General features: G+C 40.7%; 2 protein-coding genes across 2 annotated transcripts in view; both read left to right on the plus strand.

Moving 5' to 3' along the window:
* The first annotated feature begins 391 nt into the window (after positions 1-391).
* LOC137900321 (neuronal acetylcholine receptor subunit alpha-7-like) lies at positions 392-9,861 on the plus strand. The gene is made up of 10 exons (XM_068744422.1): positions 392-451; positions 2,663-2,802; positions 4,134-4,178; positions 5,225-5,334; positions 5,831-5,910; positions 7,517-7,684; positions 7,805-7,999; positions 8,912-8,998; positions 9,308-9,417; positions 9,553-9,861. Exons 1-10 carry the CDS (start codon positions 397-399, stop codon positions 9,859-9,861), a joined length of 1,299 nt encoding a protein of 432 aa, XP_068600523.1. The 5' UTR covers positions 392-396.
* A 3,273-nt stretch (positions 9,862-13,134) lies between these two features.
* trip4 (thyroid hormone receptor interactor 4) overlaps positions 13,135-15,746 on the plus strand; it is a 66,221-nt gene continuing 63,609 nt past the window's right edge. The window contains exons 1-8 of the mRNA XM_068740108.1: positions 13,135-13,214; positions 13,860-14,041; positions 14,231-14,361; positions 14,512-14,730; positions 14,847-14,925; positions 15,016-15,124; positions 15,239-15,454; positions 15,529-15,658. Of these exons, the coding sequence (XP_068596209.1) occupies positions 13,135-13,214; positions 13,860-14,041; positions 14,231-14,361; positions 14,512-14,730; positions 14,847-14,925; positions 15,016-15,124; positions 15,239-15,454; positions 15,529-15,658 (1,146 nt within the window). The remainder of the gene's footprint in view (positions 13,215-13,859; positions 14,042-14,230; positions 14,362-14,511; positions 14,731-14,846; positions 14,926-15,015; positions 15,125-15,238; positions 15,455-15,528; positions 15,659-15,746) is intronic.

Consider the following 15,746-nt stretch of genomic DNA (forward strand, 5'->3'; position numbering starts at 1 on the left):
TGCCCACCCCTGCTTTACAACATAACAGCCTCTCAAGCAGGAGGCTTAGATGGATGTACCGGTACCCTGAATTCATTGGTGACTTCAGGTTATGACATTTGAGGATCCTTTAGGAACTCACAATCACCATCTGTACAAAAAAATACAAAGAATATTTAGGAATATTATTTATTCATATGTGCATAAAGGAGATTTTGGTCATCAGAGGATTGAATTATGTGCTTGTGTGATCTCAGCGTTCACTGTCGATCAGGAACAAACTGAGTCTTCATCCTGCTGTGAACCTCACTGCAGTCCGTTCCAACATCCGCTATTCATGGAAAGGAGGACCCCTCCTTCCTCGGGGGGCCTTCCACAAGAGGAACGTCATTCTCCTCAATCCACTCTCGGATCAACATGGACTTGCACGCTCTCCTGTTGTTTCTCGCGGTCACCGCATCAACCCTGGAAGGTAGGAGCTCAGCAATCAGCACGTTACTTAGATCCACACCGCAGGACGATTTTGATTTGGAGGCATGAGAATGCCTTCTTCAGGAGGATGTTAGGTAATGATTGTTTCGTTACCAGCGTTCCCAGTGAAATAAAAAATGTTCTCCAACTTTAAAGCTTGTCACGCAGAATAATCAGTGCATGTGCATATTGATGCAAGGACTGAAAGACATTTGCAGGTTACAGTTGAAAAGCATGTGAGCGTTTGCTGCATTTATATTTTATTTTGAATATAAACTTTCAGACTTTCAGATTGAAATGAGTGAAATACCACAGTAGCAGGCGGTTCCAAGTAAAACTGACTGTAAACCCATTATCAGTAAAGTGTGTGTGCGTGAGAGAGAGAGAGAGAGAGAGAGAGAAAGAGAAAGAGAGAGAGAGAGAGATCAGATTGAACAAACTTTTTTCTTTAAACTATAGTGTGACTTATTTGTGCCTCCTCGTAGTACTGCATGTTTCTATGTCTGACCTTTAATTAGTTGTCCTGAATTTTCATAACTTTGATTTTGCAGCAAATCACTCATTGACTGTACAGGAATTGCCCTGTTATGTGCACGTAAAAGCCGTTGAAAGGCTTCGTCTTCTCCAGGTCTCTTTGACAACATATCAGAAATGTTTCTCGCGTGGAATGATGGCCAGTAATTTACTGTGAATGAAGCATTTCGGGTCAATAACACACACTGATGTCATCTTAAAGATCCCCGTTGTGAAATTGGATTTTGACTGATTGTTGTTGGAAATCTGCCGGGGATCCAGTCACAGACAAAGAGGAGCTTTCATTCCAATCATTCAGCTGTGGAGGAACCGGACGCAGGGAGCACAGGAATTTGGAGAATTCCATAGGCAATACAATCTGTGCCAATTCATTTGGATGATGGATTTCCTGTGAGAATTGTATGATTTATTCCTGTTCTCCTGCCTCAGATGTTTCTGTTGCCTGATTAGTGCCTGATGCTGCAGCTGGCGGATTGGTGGGAGGGGCCTCTACACACCTGATGCTCATCCGGTCATCGCCATTGGCTTCTTAGCTCCTGTCCTTTGTCGTCAGTTTGTTGTGTCGGAGTGCGTTCCCTGTGATCCAACGTGTTCTAGTTGTTCTGCTCAGTGTCGGTTCCACCATCTCGCCAGCTGCTGGTTCTCCTTTCTTGTTTGGTAGTTCTAGTCATGTTTTTGATTGATTATTCGTTTTTGTGCCTATCCACCACTTACAGATTGTTTTTTGAGTAAGTTTTAGTTCTGTATTTTCTATAGTTTTGCTACTCCTGCCTATATATATATTATTTGGCTGTGTTTTTTAATTTATAGCATGCATGGACTCTGGCCGGTTCTTTCCTTAGTTGACTGTAATTCTTTTGCTTGCTTTAGCAAAGAAGCTAAAACTGTCTCTTATGTGTCTCTGCTTCTTGGAGTCTGCCCATTATTCCTGGCCTTAACATTTCCCGTAGGAAGCTTCAGATATTTGGGTTATTGCCACTAGGAAAGTGAGAAACCGTGGCCAAAATCTCCATAGCTCAAGTGGAAATAATGTTAAAATGGACGGTACATATTTCTAGGGATTTGTAATTGCACAATAATAATGAAATCCAGAAGTTGTGTTTGGATGTTTGCCTCATCTGCACCAAGTGTTTTTATAACCTCATATACCTCCACTGAACTAAATTGTCATGACTCAGAAAATAGATTTCAGGCTTTGGTAAAACAAAATTGTGTAATTTTTGTGTTTTTTTTAATGGCCTTCTGAAGAAGAAAATCTGTTCTTGTGTGTGTGAAAGAATTTAGCCCGATTCGTGCCACTGTGAGAAATCATGGCTCGTGTCATTGCACCTGGGGCACAGCAAACATTCAGGTGAAACTTCATGTGTTGTACTTTTCAGTAGGTATACGTTATTTATATAAATTGGTCTCGTATATATTTGCCCCTCTTTGTTAACTTTTGATAGTTGAAGAAAGCAAAAGGGATCCAGAGTTGACAAACACAGATCCATCTGCCGGCGCTCTCTGACCAGTGTTAATACACAGAATCGCCTACTATTATTTATTATTAAAAATTATTATTGTGATCTACTTTTGCCATTGATATGTTAAAAGGTGCCTTGCCTCTTTTAAGGATGTCACATTCTAAATATGCATGCAGTATATGTTTACTACATGAATGTTTCTCCATCCTCCCCAGTTTCTCTTCAAGGGCCGCACCAGCTCAGGCTTTACCAAGACCTGATGGCTGACTACAACGAACTGGTTCGACCCGTCGCAAATGACTCCCAGCCTCTCACTGTTAGCGTCGGTTTAAACCTCATGCAGATCCTGGATGTGGTACGTAAATAATGATGCCGCCTTACCTGACAGCATGGCTCCACCCGACACACCTTGATGTGAGGATGAGTTCCTCTTGTTGAGGCGAATGACCTTTTAATATGATCATTTGGTACCTTGTCACTTTTGTTCAAATCAAATGTCATGTCGTCTTATTCGCCTTTCCAGCCCTGACCAAGATTCCTCGAGTGTGAAACCAATGCTTCGTGATCTTCTCTTTATTTAATCAAAGCATTCACCATTGAAACACCATGAAAATATTCAGATAATAATCTAATCATTTACATATTAAGACTAACCAAAGTGCATAATAGAAAACGAGGTAGGTACGTTATTAAAGTAATTTGCTTACCAAATTGGGACATCAGTGAACCCTATAATTTAAATTCCAGCAAGCAAAGTGTGTTTCATTAATGGCACATTAGAATCAATGCATTTAATTAACAGTTCACAATAATAGCAAAACCACTTCCTTTAGTTTAAGTTGCAATAGTTTCAGATATTCAGGTACCCTTGAGTATTAACAGGTTTGTGACATCTAGATTTATCATATATTGATTACCCACCCAATGGCCTCCCTGAACTCAAATTCACACGAACCGCAGCAGCTCTAAATCGATAGACGTACACGTCGATGACTCTTTGTGAATGAGAGATGCTCACAAGTGCTTTTTAAATCTCTACACCGTGTCTTAAGTCTGGAATGGTTGTAATGAGTGGCTTCTAATCCATTTAGAATCCACAAACTGCATTGCCATAACTCCTCTATCAGTACTCCAACAATAGCAAAGCCAAGCCACAATAATTGCACATTACTGTACAATTATTATTCACCATGGAACAAGTGGTAAACAGAGGAAGAGGAGCAAACAAGGGAGTCAACTACAACTAAACCCTCCAGAACGAGCATTTAAATAAATGCAAGATCCAACATGTGCAAACTAAAGAATGAACACTGAGAAAGAGGCTCTGTCACAACCTCGTATCAGCAAATTCTAATAATCCAGATAACCTCTATTGCTACGAAGCTAGTAGCAAAGCTATGACTGGATAGAGCTAAATATGTAACAAACCACCCGCAGCCACAAATGTTTGTTTTCAGATCCTTTCCCAGTCTAAAAAACAAAAGACAGCAATTCTTAGGTTCCTATCTTGTGTGAAGTATTAATCAAGATTCACAACAGCTCATCTCACGCATCCCAGGGGCCCGTGGACTGATTTTAGATCGCTGCCCCTGCACCTGCTATCAGGGGCTGGTAGCTTTATGTGAGTCGATCCAGAATATTTAATGGTATACCTGAATATTAATGAATGTCATGTTTTCCTAACAGGATGAGACGACCCAGATCTTAACGACTAACATTTGGCTGCAAATGGTAAGACTTTTCTCTGACAAGATCACTAGTACATTCTAATGTTTACAAGTACGTGCACACAACACTTTGCTGATTAAAACCAAGTTTAATGACGAATCAGACTGCAAAACTGATGACAATGAAAATGGTGGTAGGAAATCGAATTTGAAATCACAGATATTAAGAATTTACTGATGTAACAACTCGTTATTTCCCTGCTACACCTGTAAAGTGCCTTGAGATAACTTTCTGTTATGATCTGCGCCTATAGAAAAAAAATGAATTGAATTGAATGAGATGCCAACTCATCACAGGGCTGTATGGAAGTATGTACCTCTAAAATGAATATATGATGTTGATTATATGTATTAGATAGAATGTTAGAGTACAAGTACAGTCAAACAGTAGTATGTATTACAGTACAAGTACAGTCAAACATCCTGTCTAAGAGGAGCATTTCAAAAAAGCACTTGTGGTCTTGTTTCCGTTGAAAGTCCAAAATTCATCGACATGTAACAATACCAATAAAATAAAAATAAATTACTCCACAGATGCAAAATAACAAATGTTCTACTTTCAGTTTATGTTTTGGGTCTCAGAATTTTTATCCTCACGTCGGTGTCTTCGTTGCCAATACACTAAAACGTGGGATGGATTATTGTGTCATCCTGGAATAAAAGATGACTCTGAATGTGTGTTGATGAACAGCTGCTGAATGACGCCATCTGATTGATGAGGTTTCACACTCATTATAGTAGCAGATTACCCGATGCTGCACAAATTCACTCTGATTGAAATGCAAAAGCAGCTGTTTCTCTCCAGGTGCCTCTGAAACCTGACGTGTTGGCTGAGCTCAAAGGAGTGCAGTAAATCTCTACAGTGTTATCCACCACCTGTCGCATTCACCCGCATCGCTCAACTGCAACTGCCAAGTGCCAAATCGCAACTTGAGCTTTCACATTTCTTGGCAAAAGTGTAGACTCTGAGACCCAAAACAGGCTCAACGGAAATGTTAAAGACATGGGAGAAAAATGAAATACTATATACACTATGTGTTGTCTCCGCAGTACTGGGACAATGATTACCTCCAGTGGAATCCGTCAGAGTATCCAGGCGTGAACAACTTAAGGTTTCCAGATAACCTCATCTGGAAGCCGGACATTGTGCTGTTTAACAGGTGGGCCGTGTATCAAAACGTCAACTGTATTTTCCCACAGAAGGCTAAATCCTCTTCAGTTGACGAAGCTGCACGTACAAGATGTGCAAGAATATTCTTCATTCTATTTCCCATTTTACGGCAGACCTGGAAGATCAGTCTCCGTGAGGTGAATGTGCAGTATATCTTGAACATGGTGAGCGGTTATGATAAACGCTACCTTGACTCAAACGGTGCGGGCTGCTTGGTAAATTCTACTCTCCCTAAAATGAATGAAGTGGAACTCATTATTTATCATTGACTCTTGATTTGGGCCAATTTCTGAGCAGCTCTTTCGATTTCGGTTCGACTGCACTCTGACCTCAGGATAGTTTCTTTCTGTGCAGAGGATGCTGGGTGATGGGGAAATGAAGGTGGCCACTGAATAACTGTCTCCATGTTCATGTCTGACTGTATTGGGATGCTTTCCACAGATAACTCAGTAGTTGATAGTCATGTGGCTCCTTATTGCCCACAGCGCTGATGAAAGACTGGATTCTACCTTCCACACCAACATCTTGGTGAACTCTTCAGGCTCCTGCTCCTACGTACCTCCAGGTAAGAGTAAAGACTCTCACTCAGCCCTCACAAAGATAGATAAGCTTCTTTAAAGGCCACTAAAAATACATTCTAATTGATTAAATCACTTTGTAAATCAATTGGTTAACAGAGAGTGTTCACAGTATGTATGATGCAAAGCATATCTTCTCGAATGATGAGGTCGGGGGAAACACGTCAGTTAGAACTTTTAAAAATAGGAAGAAAAACTGTCCCAGCTCTTTAATATCTTCCAATAATATAGATTCTAGAATATGATGGAAATAAAATGTAATTATGGAAACAGACATATTTTTTTCAGATATCACATGTCCTGTGTTTTCATTTTAGGGAGAAAAAGGATACCGAATGGAAGAAAAAATATTTCTATCTAAAACTCCAACCGAACGCTTTATAATGAATACGTTTACACTAACTGATGACATTTTATATCACTTTTCAGTGACATAATGTTCTGCTGATTATTCGGTACTGAATTAAACAATTTTCTATATCAAATGGTCTGAAGTCGTACAAAAGAGAAATCGCCTGGAAGGTTAGACTGATTGATGATGATGATGGTGATGATGATGTTACAGTGTAGGTGTTATGGAACCACTGCAATGGAAGGAAAACATTGTTCCACTTACTTTTGATCAGGTGGTTGTTATGGTGAAGGAGCTTGTAGGTGAGTTTTGTGAACTCGACAGATTTGCCCATATTTACCGCAGCCAAGGTGTTTATGTTTCCACCGGCGTTGGTTTATACACGGGTAGTATGTGCCAGTCCAGCAATATAAGATTATGTCAACACATGGATCCATCTTTACCACACTGTTAGTGAGGCTTTGAATTGTGATGCACTTTACCTGATATAGTCCTTAATGACTTCTATGCTTCAAGAAGATTTGTAACATTCATGTACTTGCACGCACACGCACACGCACACACACACACACACGCACACACACACTGAAACAGAAGGCCCTCAGTGATTACTGCTGCCCCTGGCACACTCTTCTTCGCATCTGCTTTGAGAGATGCTCACCTGCCTCGCCTCAGGACGGTAATCAATAGTGCAATAAGTAGCTTCTCATTGAATTTCCTCTGCATTAACTGCCTCTGTCGCCAGCAAATTGCCTCTCAACTTTTGTTACAAATTAACCCTCATTAAATGCAAAATAGTAATTCCACTATTGGACTGAATAGGAATCCGCTCATCTGCTGCTCACCGCCGTCCATTCCCCGCTGACATTTATGATCTTCACGGCGCTAACACAGGAGAAAATGTTTACTACTGATGTCCCCGATCTTTCAGAGAAATGGATGTAAAATAGATTTGCACCTGCCTCTCAAGAATCATTGTTTGCTTTCCTTTTTTTTTCTTCCTCCGTTCTGATAAAATGAACTCAGGGTTATTGTCAGGGTAAAACCTCCCTTGCTGCCTCTCTAACATTTAAAACCCTTTTTTTTAAATCTTCCTTCACTGCCGTTCTTCCAGAGTAATTCTCCTTCAGCGATCGACACACTGCTGCATCCATTTCTGTTTCCTCTCTTCAGTAACCCTCTGCAGGTGAAGCAGGAACTGACATCCATGTTGCCCTTTCCATGTTTCTCACCACCACCAGGGATCTTCAGGAGCATCTGCTCCATTGATGTGCGCTGGTTCCCTTTTGACGTCCAGAGGTGCGAGCTGAAGTTTGGCTCCTGGACACACGGAGCCATTTCTCTGGATCTAAAGATGATAGAAGCAGACATCACCGGCTACACCGCCAACGCAGAGTGGGAACTCGTCGGTAAGAGGAGCCGAGGATTGCATCACAAATGTTGCTATTTGTCATTTAAATGTTAATGTACCCAAAACCTTTCCTTCCCTGTGTGCTAAAGAAAGATGTGGTTCCTTTTTTGTCTAACAGAAGTTCCAGGACAGATAAACCAGCGTTCCTATGATTGCTGCGAGGATATGTATCCTGAGGTCACCTTCACCATCGTGATGCGGAGGCGGACCCTCTACTACAGCCTCAACCTGCTGGTCCCATCCATTCTGATCTCCACCCTGGCCCTGCTCGTCTTCCTTCTGCCTGCTGACTCCGGGGAGAAGATCTCACTGGGTTTGACCCCCCCCCCCCCCCCCACCACCACCACCACCACCATCACACACACACACACACACACACACACACACACACACACAAGTTACTGACTGCAGGCATTGATAAGCTGACAGATTTTTTAAATACATTTGATCCTGACTGAATGATGCAGCGTTTCATTACTGCACATTGAAATGTTGACAGACAAACATCACTGTTGAAAGTGTGGGTGGGATGTTTGCACAGTATTAGATTTATGGAATCTAGATTTCTGGGTCTGTGGGAAATGGTCAAGGTATTTGTCTGTGTAGGTTCTCAGTCATCCTGGTCGAAGTAAATCGAGGTATTTACGGCAGCCCAACATGGAGGGTTATTCAGACAGTGGGGGGGGGGGGGGTCACTGACCCTAAAAGCCACCTCTAGATTAGAAGATGGATGAAAAGCTCACCAAGGAAATTGGTTGGTGGAGCATCTGGGTGTTGTAAATTGTAAATCTGTTCTTGGGATGGGCCTGAAATTGTATCATAGCTGAAGAGGCTTTATTGTTGTCAGAGACACGCTCTCAAAAGTGTTGCATGTATTTCAGAGATCTGAGTCATCGCACCGAGTCTGTACTTCAGAGAAATAGCAACTCTCATTGAACCAGGAAGAATTTCCCTGAGAGAAGAAATGGCAACTAAGAGATAATAATCAAACTACATTCTAAAACTCTCTGGAGTTCTGCCAAGCTTTAACAACCATATTATAGAAGATGTTACAAATCTCCTCCTACAAACACTTATTTTTGTGTCCTCAGACAGAAACTCACAGAATATTTACAGAACATCAAATATTAAGTGCTGCAGTTCACAACACATGTCGAGAGCTGTCATTACTCGTTTATTTGATAATACTATTCCACTGGAACCTGAGGTTTGGTCTCCCTTGCAGGCATCACCGTTCTGCTCTCCCTGACTATCTTCATGATGCTGGTTTCAGGGGTTATGCCTGCCACATCAGAATCGGTGCCTTTGATAGGTAAGCCAGGCTGTTTGGGTTAAAGCAGGGGTAAGCAGACCATCCAGGGGTCTATATATTACAGATTAATAATAATGCATTGGGTTTATATGGCCCTTTTTCTAGACACTCAAAGACGCTTCACATTGTGCATTATTCATTTACTCCATACTTGCTTAAGGTTAAAATTAGTTTTGCACTCTTGGACTTTAAGATCTTTTTTACTGAATCCTTTTATGTTGTTTTCTCCCTGCTCCTGTTTGAACAATACTATAATGTAAGAACATGATATGATTCCATATCGCTTTACCCTTCTTTTCCTTCACGTAGCTCAGTACTTTGCCGCCATCATGGTCATTGTTGCTTTGTCAGTGATCGCCACAGTTTTGGTCTTACGATGCCACCACCACGACCCTGATGGAAGTAAGATGCCTGAGTGGGTGAGTATTTTTTTTGTTAGGCTAGGGCTAGTCATTTCCCTCCAACTCCAACCCAATAGTAGTAGTACAAACACATTTTACTGCTTTGTTCAAGTACGAGGACTGACTGTTTTTCCGTACTGATTGATACCGAAGATCCGTGTGATCCTGCTGAACTGGTGTGCCTGGTTCCTGTGCATGAAGCGTCCCGGTGAGGAGGGAGTGGATTCAGCGTGTCTTGCCGAGGCTCACAGGAGCGGCCCCTCCAGCATGGAGCTCAGTCCGAGTGCCCCAGCCCCACAATCCACCAGCGACATCCCAAGACAAGACCAAGACAAGGACAAGTCTATGTGCAATGAGTGGAAATTTGCTGCTTCGGTCATCGACAGGCTTTGTCTCGTGGCTTTCTCACTCGTCACTATCTTCTGCACTGTTGGGATCCTCACGTCAGCACCCACGTTGTAGAGGCCGTTTCCAAGGACCTTTATAATTGAGGGCTTTCTAGAAAGCAGAGAGAGCACAAACCTCTGCCAATGCCAGTGTCAATAAAACAGGAACAGCTGTCAGATAGTTTCCAGGTTGTGGCCAAAATTAGATTAAATAAAAAAAACAACCAGAGGTGCCGCCGCCATGATGATGTTGCTTTATTGGAATCTGCCTCATAAAAAACTAAGTTATCCAACATTGACCCTGGAAACCTACTCTGAACATTTGGAGTGATGTGTTTAGCCAAAATATGATTTGCCAGAGTGACCCCAATATATATATATATATATATATATTATATAATAGAATATATTATGTATAATATATTATATATAATATTATATTACCAGTATATATTATACTACATTATATAATATATTATATATAAATTATATTACCAGTATGTATTATACTACATTACATTATATATTATAGTATTTTATATTAGATAATATACTATATACATATATATAAACACACACACACCAGTTGTGGTTGGCTAGTTGATAGTTGGCCATGTCTGGACATTTTTATTTTGCTCATTAGACTACAGTATGATTATAAGGATTATATTAATAACTATTTTTATCCTGTTCTTTTATTTCTTCTTCTGCACATTTTTTGATGTCCCTACTGGATTTCTGCTTTGCTCCCACTCATGGATCGTTCTCGGAAATGTGTGAATGAATCCATTTTTAGTGTGTTATTTCATATCATTAAACACTTTGGTTAACAAAATACCATATAAACATTTTAACTCTGCATTTTATTACATACAAATTTGCTATAATTTACATGCCAACTCTTGAGCATTTACACAAACAAGTAAAATTTGAACCTTTCACAACAACTTCACTCGGCAAACAAGTGGAGAAAATGATATTATACAAAGATGATCATAGTTTAAGTGAGAGACTATCAATTAAATAAAGATTCAATATTATTCCACAGACTAATGTTGGGTTTACAGCATGCAAGTTTTCATTTTGTTTACCTGCAATGATTTTAGATCTGCAGCAGAGCAGTGTCGACACAGTTTGTGTAATGTGTCAATACGCTCCTTGAGGTATCATTGACCCATCACTATTCTTAAATTGTGCCTGTCAGCCATTTTTATGTGCATAAACACAAATAATGACTTGTGGCATTCGGCTGGTTCTCAGAATTCCCATGGTTCATAGATATGACCAACGCTTTGGGCTGAGGGGCGCCTTCTGTGTGGGGAACAATTTCAGTTGTTTCTGTCTCCGTACGTGAGAAGTGTAAAGGAAAGATTGGGTACATCATTATTTATCTACAAGTACTTTGATTTTTCTCTGAAGAGCATGCCTTTTCATATTATTTTCTCATGAACGGTACTGTTTACGCGATGAATGCTATATATGCATATGTTATTACTCAAACTAATGGTCAGTGTGTAAATGACCTATGGATCCCTAACCAATCACATATGTATTGTCGGTACTGAAACTAACCAATTAATGTTAATTGTACACTGTCCCTGTATACATAAATAAAATAACCAAACCAAATTAAAACTATGTACTAGAAGTTAGTTATTAATGCATCCCTTGCTGGCTTTTTTGTCTGTTTGTTTGTCTTCTATTAAAAAAAACTTTGCTTTAAATGTTGGTGTCTGGTTGTGTTTCTTTAAAAGTTTACTAAACACTATGCACTTAAGACTATTCCTGTACTTACTGACGATACAACTGATATTATTACAGCAGTGAACATATTCATTTTCAAAATGAAACTCACAGTCCCAGCCCCAGTTTAAATTTCGATCAGTGTATTCAATTTTTCCTGTTTTCTAAAGCTCCAAGGAAAATAGCTGGAGCTATGATCCTTGTTGTTAAAGAATAGCAGTTAATATCCAGAGGGAATGTCTGTTGAATGTGGCTTTGCCCAATTGAAGAGGAGCTGAGCCTGAATTAATGCATGTCGCCATGGCAACATTGGTTCAGAAGTTAACATTTGCATCTCATCTCTCATCACTTATGCATCATATTGCGACTTCCGACCAGCCTAAACTTTGTTTTATTCACATTTATTAAGGATTTCTTTCATGTAGATACACAGTTTAAATTTACTTCTTACCTTCTAAAGTCCCTACTGATATTTAGCATAAACAGGGTTTATGGCCAGCAGCGACTCTTCTGTCTGAGGAAGCTCGCTAAATTCCAGGTGGACAGGAGCCTGATGAAGATGTTTTATTGTGCCTTCATCAAATCCGTCCTCACGTTCTCGGCTGTCTTTTGGTATGGTAACCTCGCCATCAAGGACAAAAACTGCCATAGAAACATCGTCCGTGTAGCGTCGAAGGTAGCCGGGGAGAACTTCAGCAGTCTGGATGAAGTTTTTCAGCTTCACCTGCTGAAGAAAGCGAAGTCGATTCGCAGGAACACAAACCATCCCCTAAATCAGGAATATAAGATGCTCCCATCGGGTGTTCGACTAGCACTCCCCCCGGTTACTAAAAACAGATATAAATTCTCCTTTGTCCCACTCTCCATCAGGGCCATGAATGCCACAGAAAAGAGGTGACCCTGCTCGTGTACCTGTATGGAACCAGTCTGCTCTGTTTGCACTGTTTTTATCTTGTACAATATTTATCACCTTGACACCGATGCTGCTCTAACTTGTCATTTGTGCCCTATATGTCCCTTAACTGTGTCTTGCGTGTCCATTATATGTTTAACTGTGTCTTGCGTGTCTGTTATATATGTTGTGGAAAATGTGTATATGCTGTAAAACAAATTGCCCTCCGAGGGACAAATTCAATAAAAGTGAAGTGAAGTGAAGTGGAGGGTTGTTTTAAGATGCATTCATTTTTTAAACTGCGCTAATCTCAATCTTAGTTGTGCAAATGTATCTCTGATGTTTCATACTATTTGCGATGTTTTTAAAGTCATAATTTGGTGACGGTCAGGACTGCCCCATTCTGGGAGAAGAAAATATTTAAAATTTTCGGAATGAAATTTGGAACGCGCTGCCCCCCCGAAATTGAAACGTCTAATGGGGCCTGGGCCTACTAGCCCAGTGGTCAGCGCTGGATGGACGGATGGACAGAAACAGCTCATTCAGAGGACCTTTGATCCACAGCACAAGTTGCTTCAGGAATGTTTTCTCTGAAACACAAGTAGTGACTGTGTGCGCCTTTGTTATGCCCTCGACTGGAAACATTCACTCAGTCAGCACCTGCGTGCGCCGGAGTCTTTTAGGGAGACCCACGACGTTTCAGACTTTGATAAAATGTCGGACGTTTTGTTGCAGTGGTGCGTGGAAGAGCTAAACCACAAGTTTGGTTTGGAAGCATGCGAAGACATTGCCCAGTAAGAAATGTTTACGCCGCGTTGTTTAACTGTGACCGACGTGCTGATCAGCTAAACGTTCCCGTTCGATACGTCATTGCTTTTATATTATCGTAATTATTAAAATAATTTATCTCCTGATTTGTACTGAGTTACACTAATAGCCTTAAATCTGTTTTTTTTTGGGAGCTGTCATAATGCCCGGATAGTTTTACAGGTATCTTACTGAAGCTAAATGTTAGCTAAGGTTTTACCAGTACGTACTTTCTTCCCCTATTTCTTACCGCTTGTCATGCCCCACCTTTCAACGTAAAACGTATTTGTTTCCTTTATGCTCAAAATACATTTTAAAATGACCTTTGTAAATTTTGTAAGGCTTTTTGCCTTTACGTTCACGTTTAAGTAAAATAAAAAATGTCTTGTGTCGTGGTTTGAATGTCAATCTCAGAGAGCGACAACAAAGTATTACGTTATCTGCGAATATAAATAACCCATACTCCCAGAATCAAGAGATGTAATATTGGTGATAGGATTATCTAAATTAAAGTAGCCATTCCTGAATTATTCTATCGCTGATCATGTTTGTGTGATTCCGTCTTGAATGTTCTCAACATTCACTTTGATTCGACCTTTAACAGTGACTAGTAAAACCACTCTGCTGTCCAGGTACATTCTGTCCATTGAAAAAGCTGAAGAGATGGTGGAGTATGTGGGAGACCTCCTTCAGGGGACAGACGGGACTAAAGGGCAGTTTATAGATGAGCTGCACATCAGATGGGAGAAGACTCGGAGACAAACCACAGATAACAATGGTCTTTTGTTTCTCAAGGACTCCTCTTTATCAGAAGGTACATAAATAAATATCTGTTGTCGGCCTTTTCATGTATTTTGAACACATGGATATGCTTTAGAGGGTTTTGGACATGATTGACTGTCTCATAAATGTTGCATTTCAAAGTTTTTTTTTATTGAATGCACAACCCACATTTTTGTTGTTGTGTTGCTCTATTCTTAAATAATCTTGTCTCCTTTTGGAGAATTGAAAGACATCGGCAAAGACACCCAGAAGAAGTCTAAACGCAAAGGTCGTAACAAACAGGAAGTGGTAACTGTGAGCCAAACAGAACCTGAGCAAGAAGCTGTCAAAACTCCCATCGATCAGATGAGGGTTAGTATCAGCCTAACATTTGTCTTCTCGTTTATAAAAGCTGTTTTCATTGTGAAGCAAAGACAAAATGCCCAAAGCTAATTGGTGTTGTGGTTTGACCTTGTGTTTTTCTCTCCTTTCCTGCTGCCTCCTCTATCCTCCTATTCTAAGGCGCAAGAAAACAGCCGTACCTCTTCAACAAAGAAGAAAAATAAATTTGTCAGCCTATATAATAAAGAAGGACAGGACAGACTGGCTGTTTTGCTCCCTGGTCGACATGCCTGTGAGTGCCTTGCCCAAAAGCACAGCCTTATCAACAACTGCCTCAGTTGTGGTCGGATTGTTTGTGAGCAAGAGGGCTCAGGACCCTGCCTTTTCTGTGGAAGCCTGGTTTGTTTAACTTTATCATCCTTCAATTCCATTTTCAAATTCACTCAGCTTGTGTGTTTCTTATAATCTCAGATATTATTTTGCGGAGTATTGCATTATTATTTTTTCTTATTCAGGTGTGCACTAAAGAGGAGCAAGAGATCCTACAACGAGACTCAAACAAAAGCCAGAAACTAAGAAAGAAGCTCATGGGAGGTGAGACGCTAAAACGGATCTAAATGAAATAATAAGTCTGTCAAATAAAGATGTGGGTCGATGCTGGGAATTTGTTTTTCATTTTGAAAGAAGGCCCTGGAGAAAGGGATTATCTCCCACATCAAGAAGCCTTGGTGAAGGCCGGTTTTGAGAAGGCCATAAAGCACAGAGACAAACTGCTGGATAATGACAAGAATAGGTATTAAAAAAAAATTATGATGTCAGCACTTAAACTGGGCTTTTTTTTTTTATTGCCATTGAATGTTATCATGGAGGTTGAACTTCCCTGTTTGTTTGCTGTCTTTACTCCAAGCGTTCAGAGAATGCAGGTTCTGGACGATCAGTCGGACTACTTTGCCTCCGAGTCCAATCAGTGGTTGTCACCCGGCGAACGGGAAAAGCTGAAGAAAAAGGAAGAGGAGCTTCGAGGGCTTCGCCACGCTTCTCGCAAGGACAGGAAGATCACATTGGACTTTGCTGGTCGGCAGGTGCTGGATGAGAGAAACAACCTGAATGAGTACTACAACAAGTAAGATGGCGTGAATATCATGGCTGTGATGGCTTTTATGCTTTGTTTTTGTGATAAACCTCCCCTCTTTACAGGTTGGATGAGGCGCTCGAGGCTATGAGCACTGACGCGACATCAAAATCCCAAGTGCAGTCTGAAGGGCGAGGTGGAAATCGGAGCAGCAGATCGCTCGTCAACCCCAACATAATGCAGTCTGCACCAGAGGTGGGTCAGCTGGACCCCGAATGTGTGGTGTCGCCCTGCGCTACAATTATTACATACCTCTGAAAAGATGTCATGTTTGAATTTGTTG

This window comes from Brachionichthys hirsutus, chromosome 1, assembly GCF_040956055.1.
Source record: "Brachionichthys hirsutus isolate HB-005 chromosome 1, CSIRO-AGI_Bhir_v1, whole genome shotgun sequence".
Lineage (NCBI taxonomy): Eukaryota > Metazoa > Chordata > Actinopteri > Lophiiformes > Brachionichthyidae > Brachionichthys > Brachionichthys hirsutus.

What these genes read in the sequence shown, in the direction of transcription:
- LOC137900321 (XM_068744422.1), top strand. Translation starts at nt 397, where the DNA reads ATGGACTTGCACGCTCTCCTGTTGTTTCTCGCGGTCACCGCATCAACC. An exon ending in CTAACATTTGGCTGCAAATG is followed by an intron (nt 4,179 to 5,224) that starts GTAAGACTTTTC and finishes TTGTCTCCGCAG; the next exon opens with TACTGGGACAATGATTACCT. An exon ending in CGCAGAGTGGGAACTCGTCG is followed by an intron (nt 7,685 to 7,804) that starts GTAAGAGGAGCC and finishes TTTGTCTAACAG; the next exon opens with AAGTTCCAGGACAGATAAAC.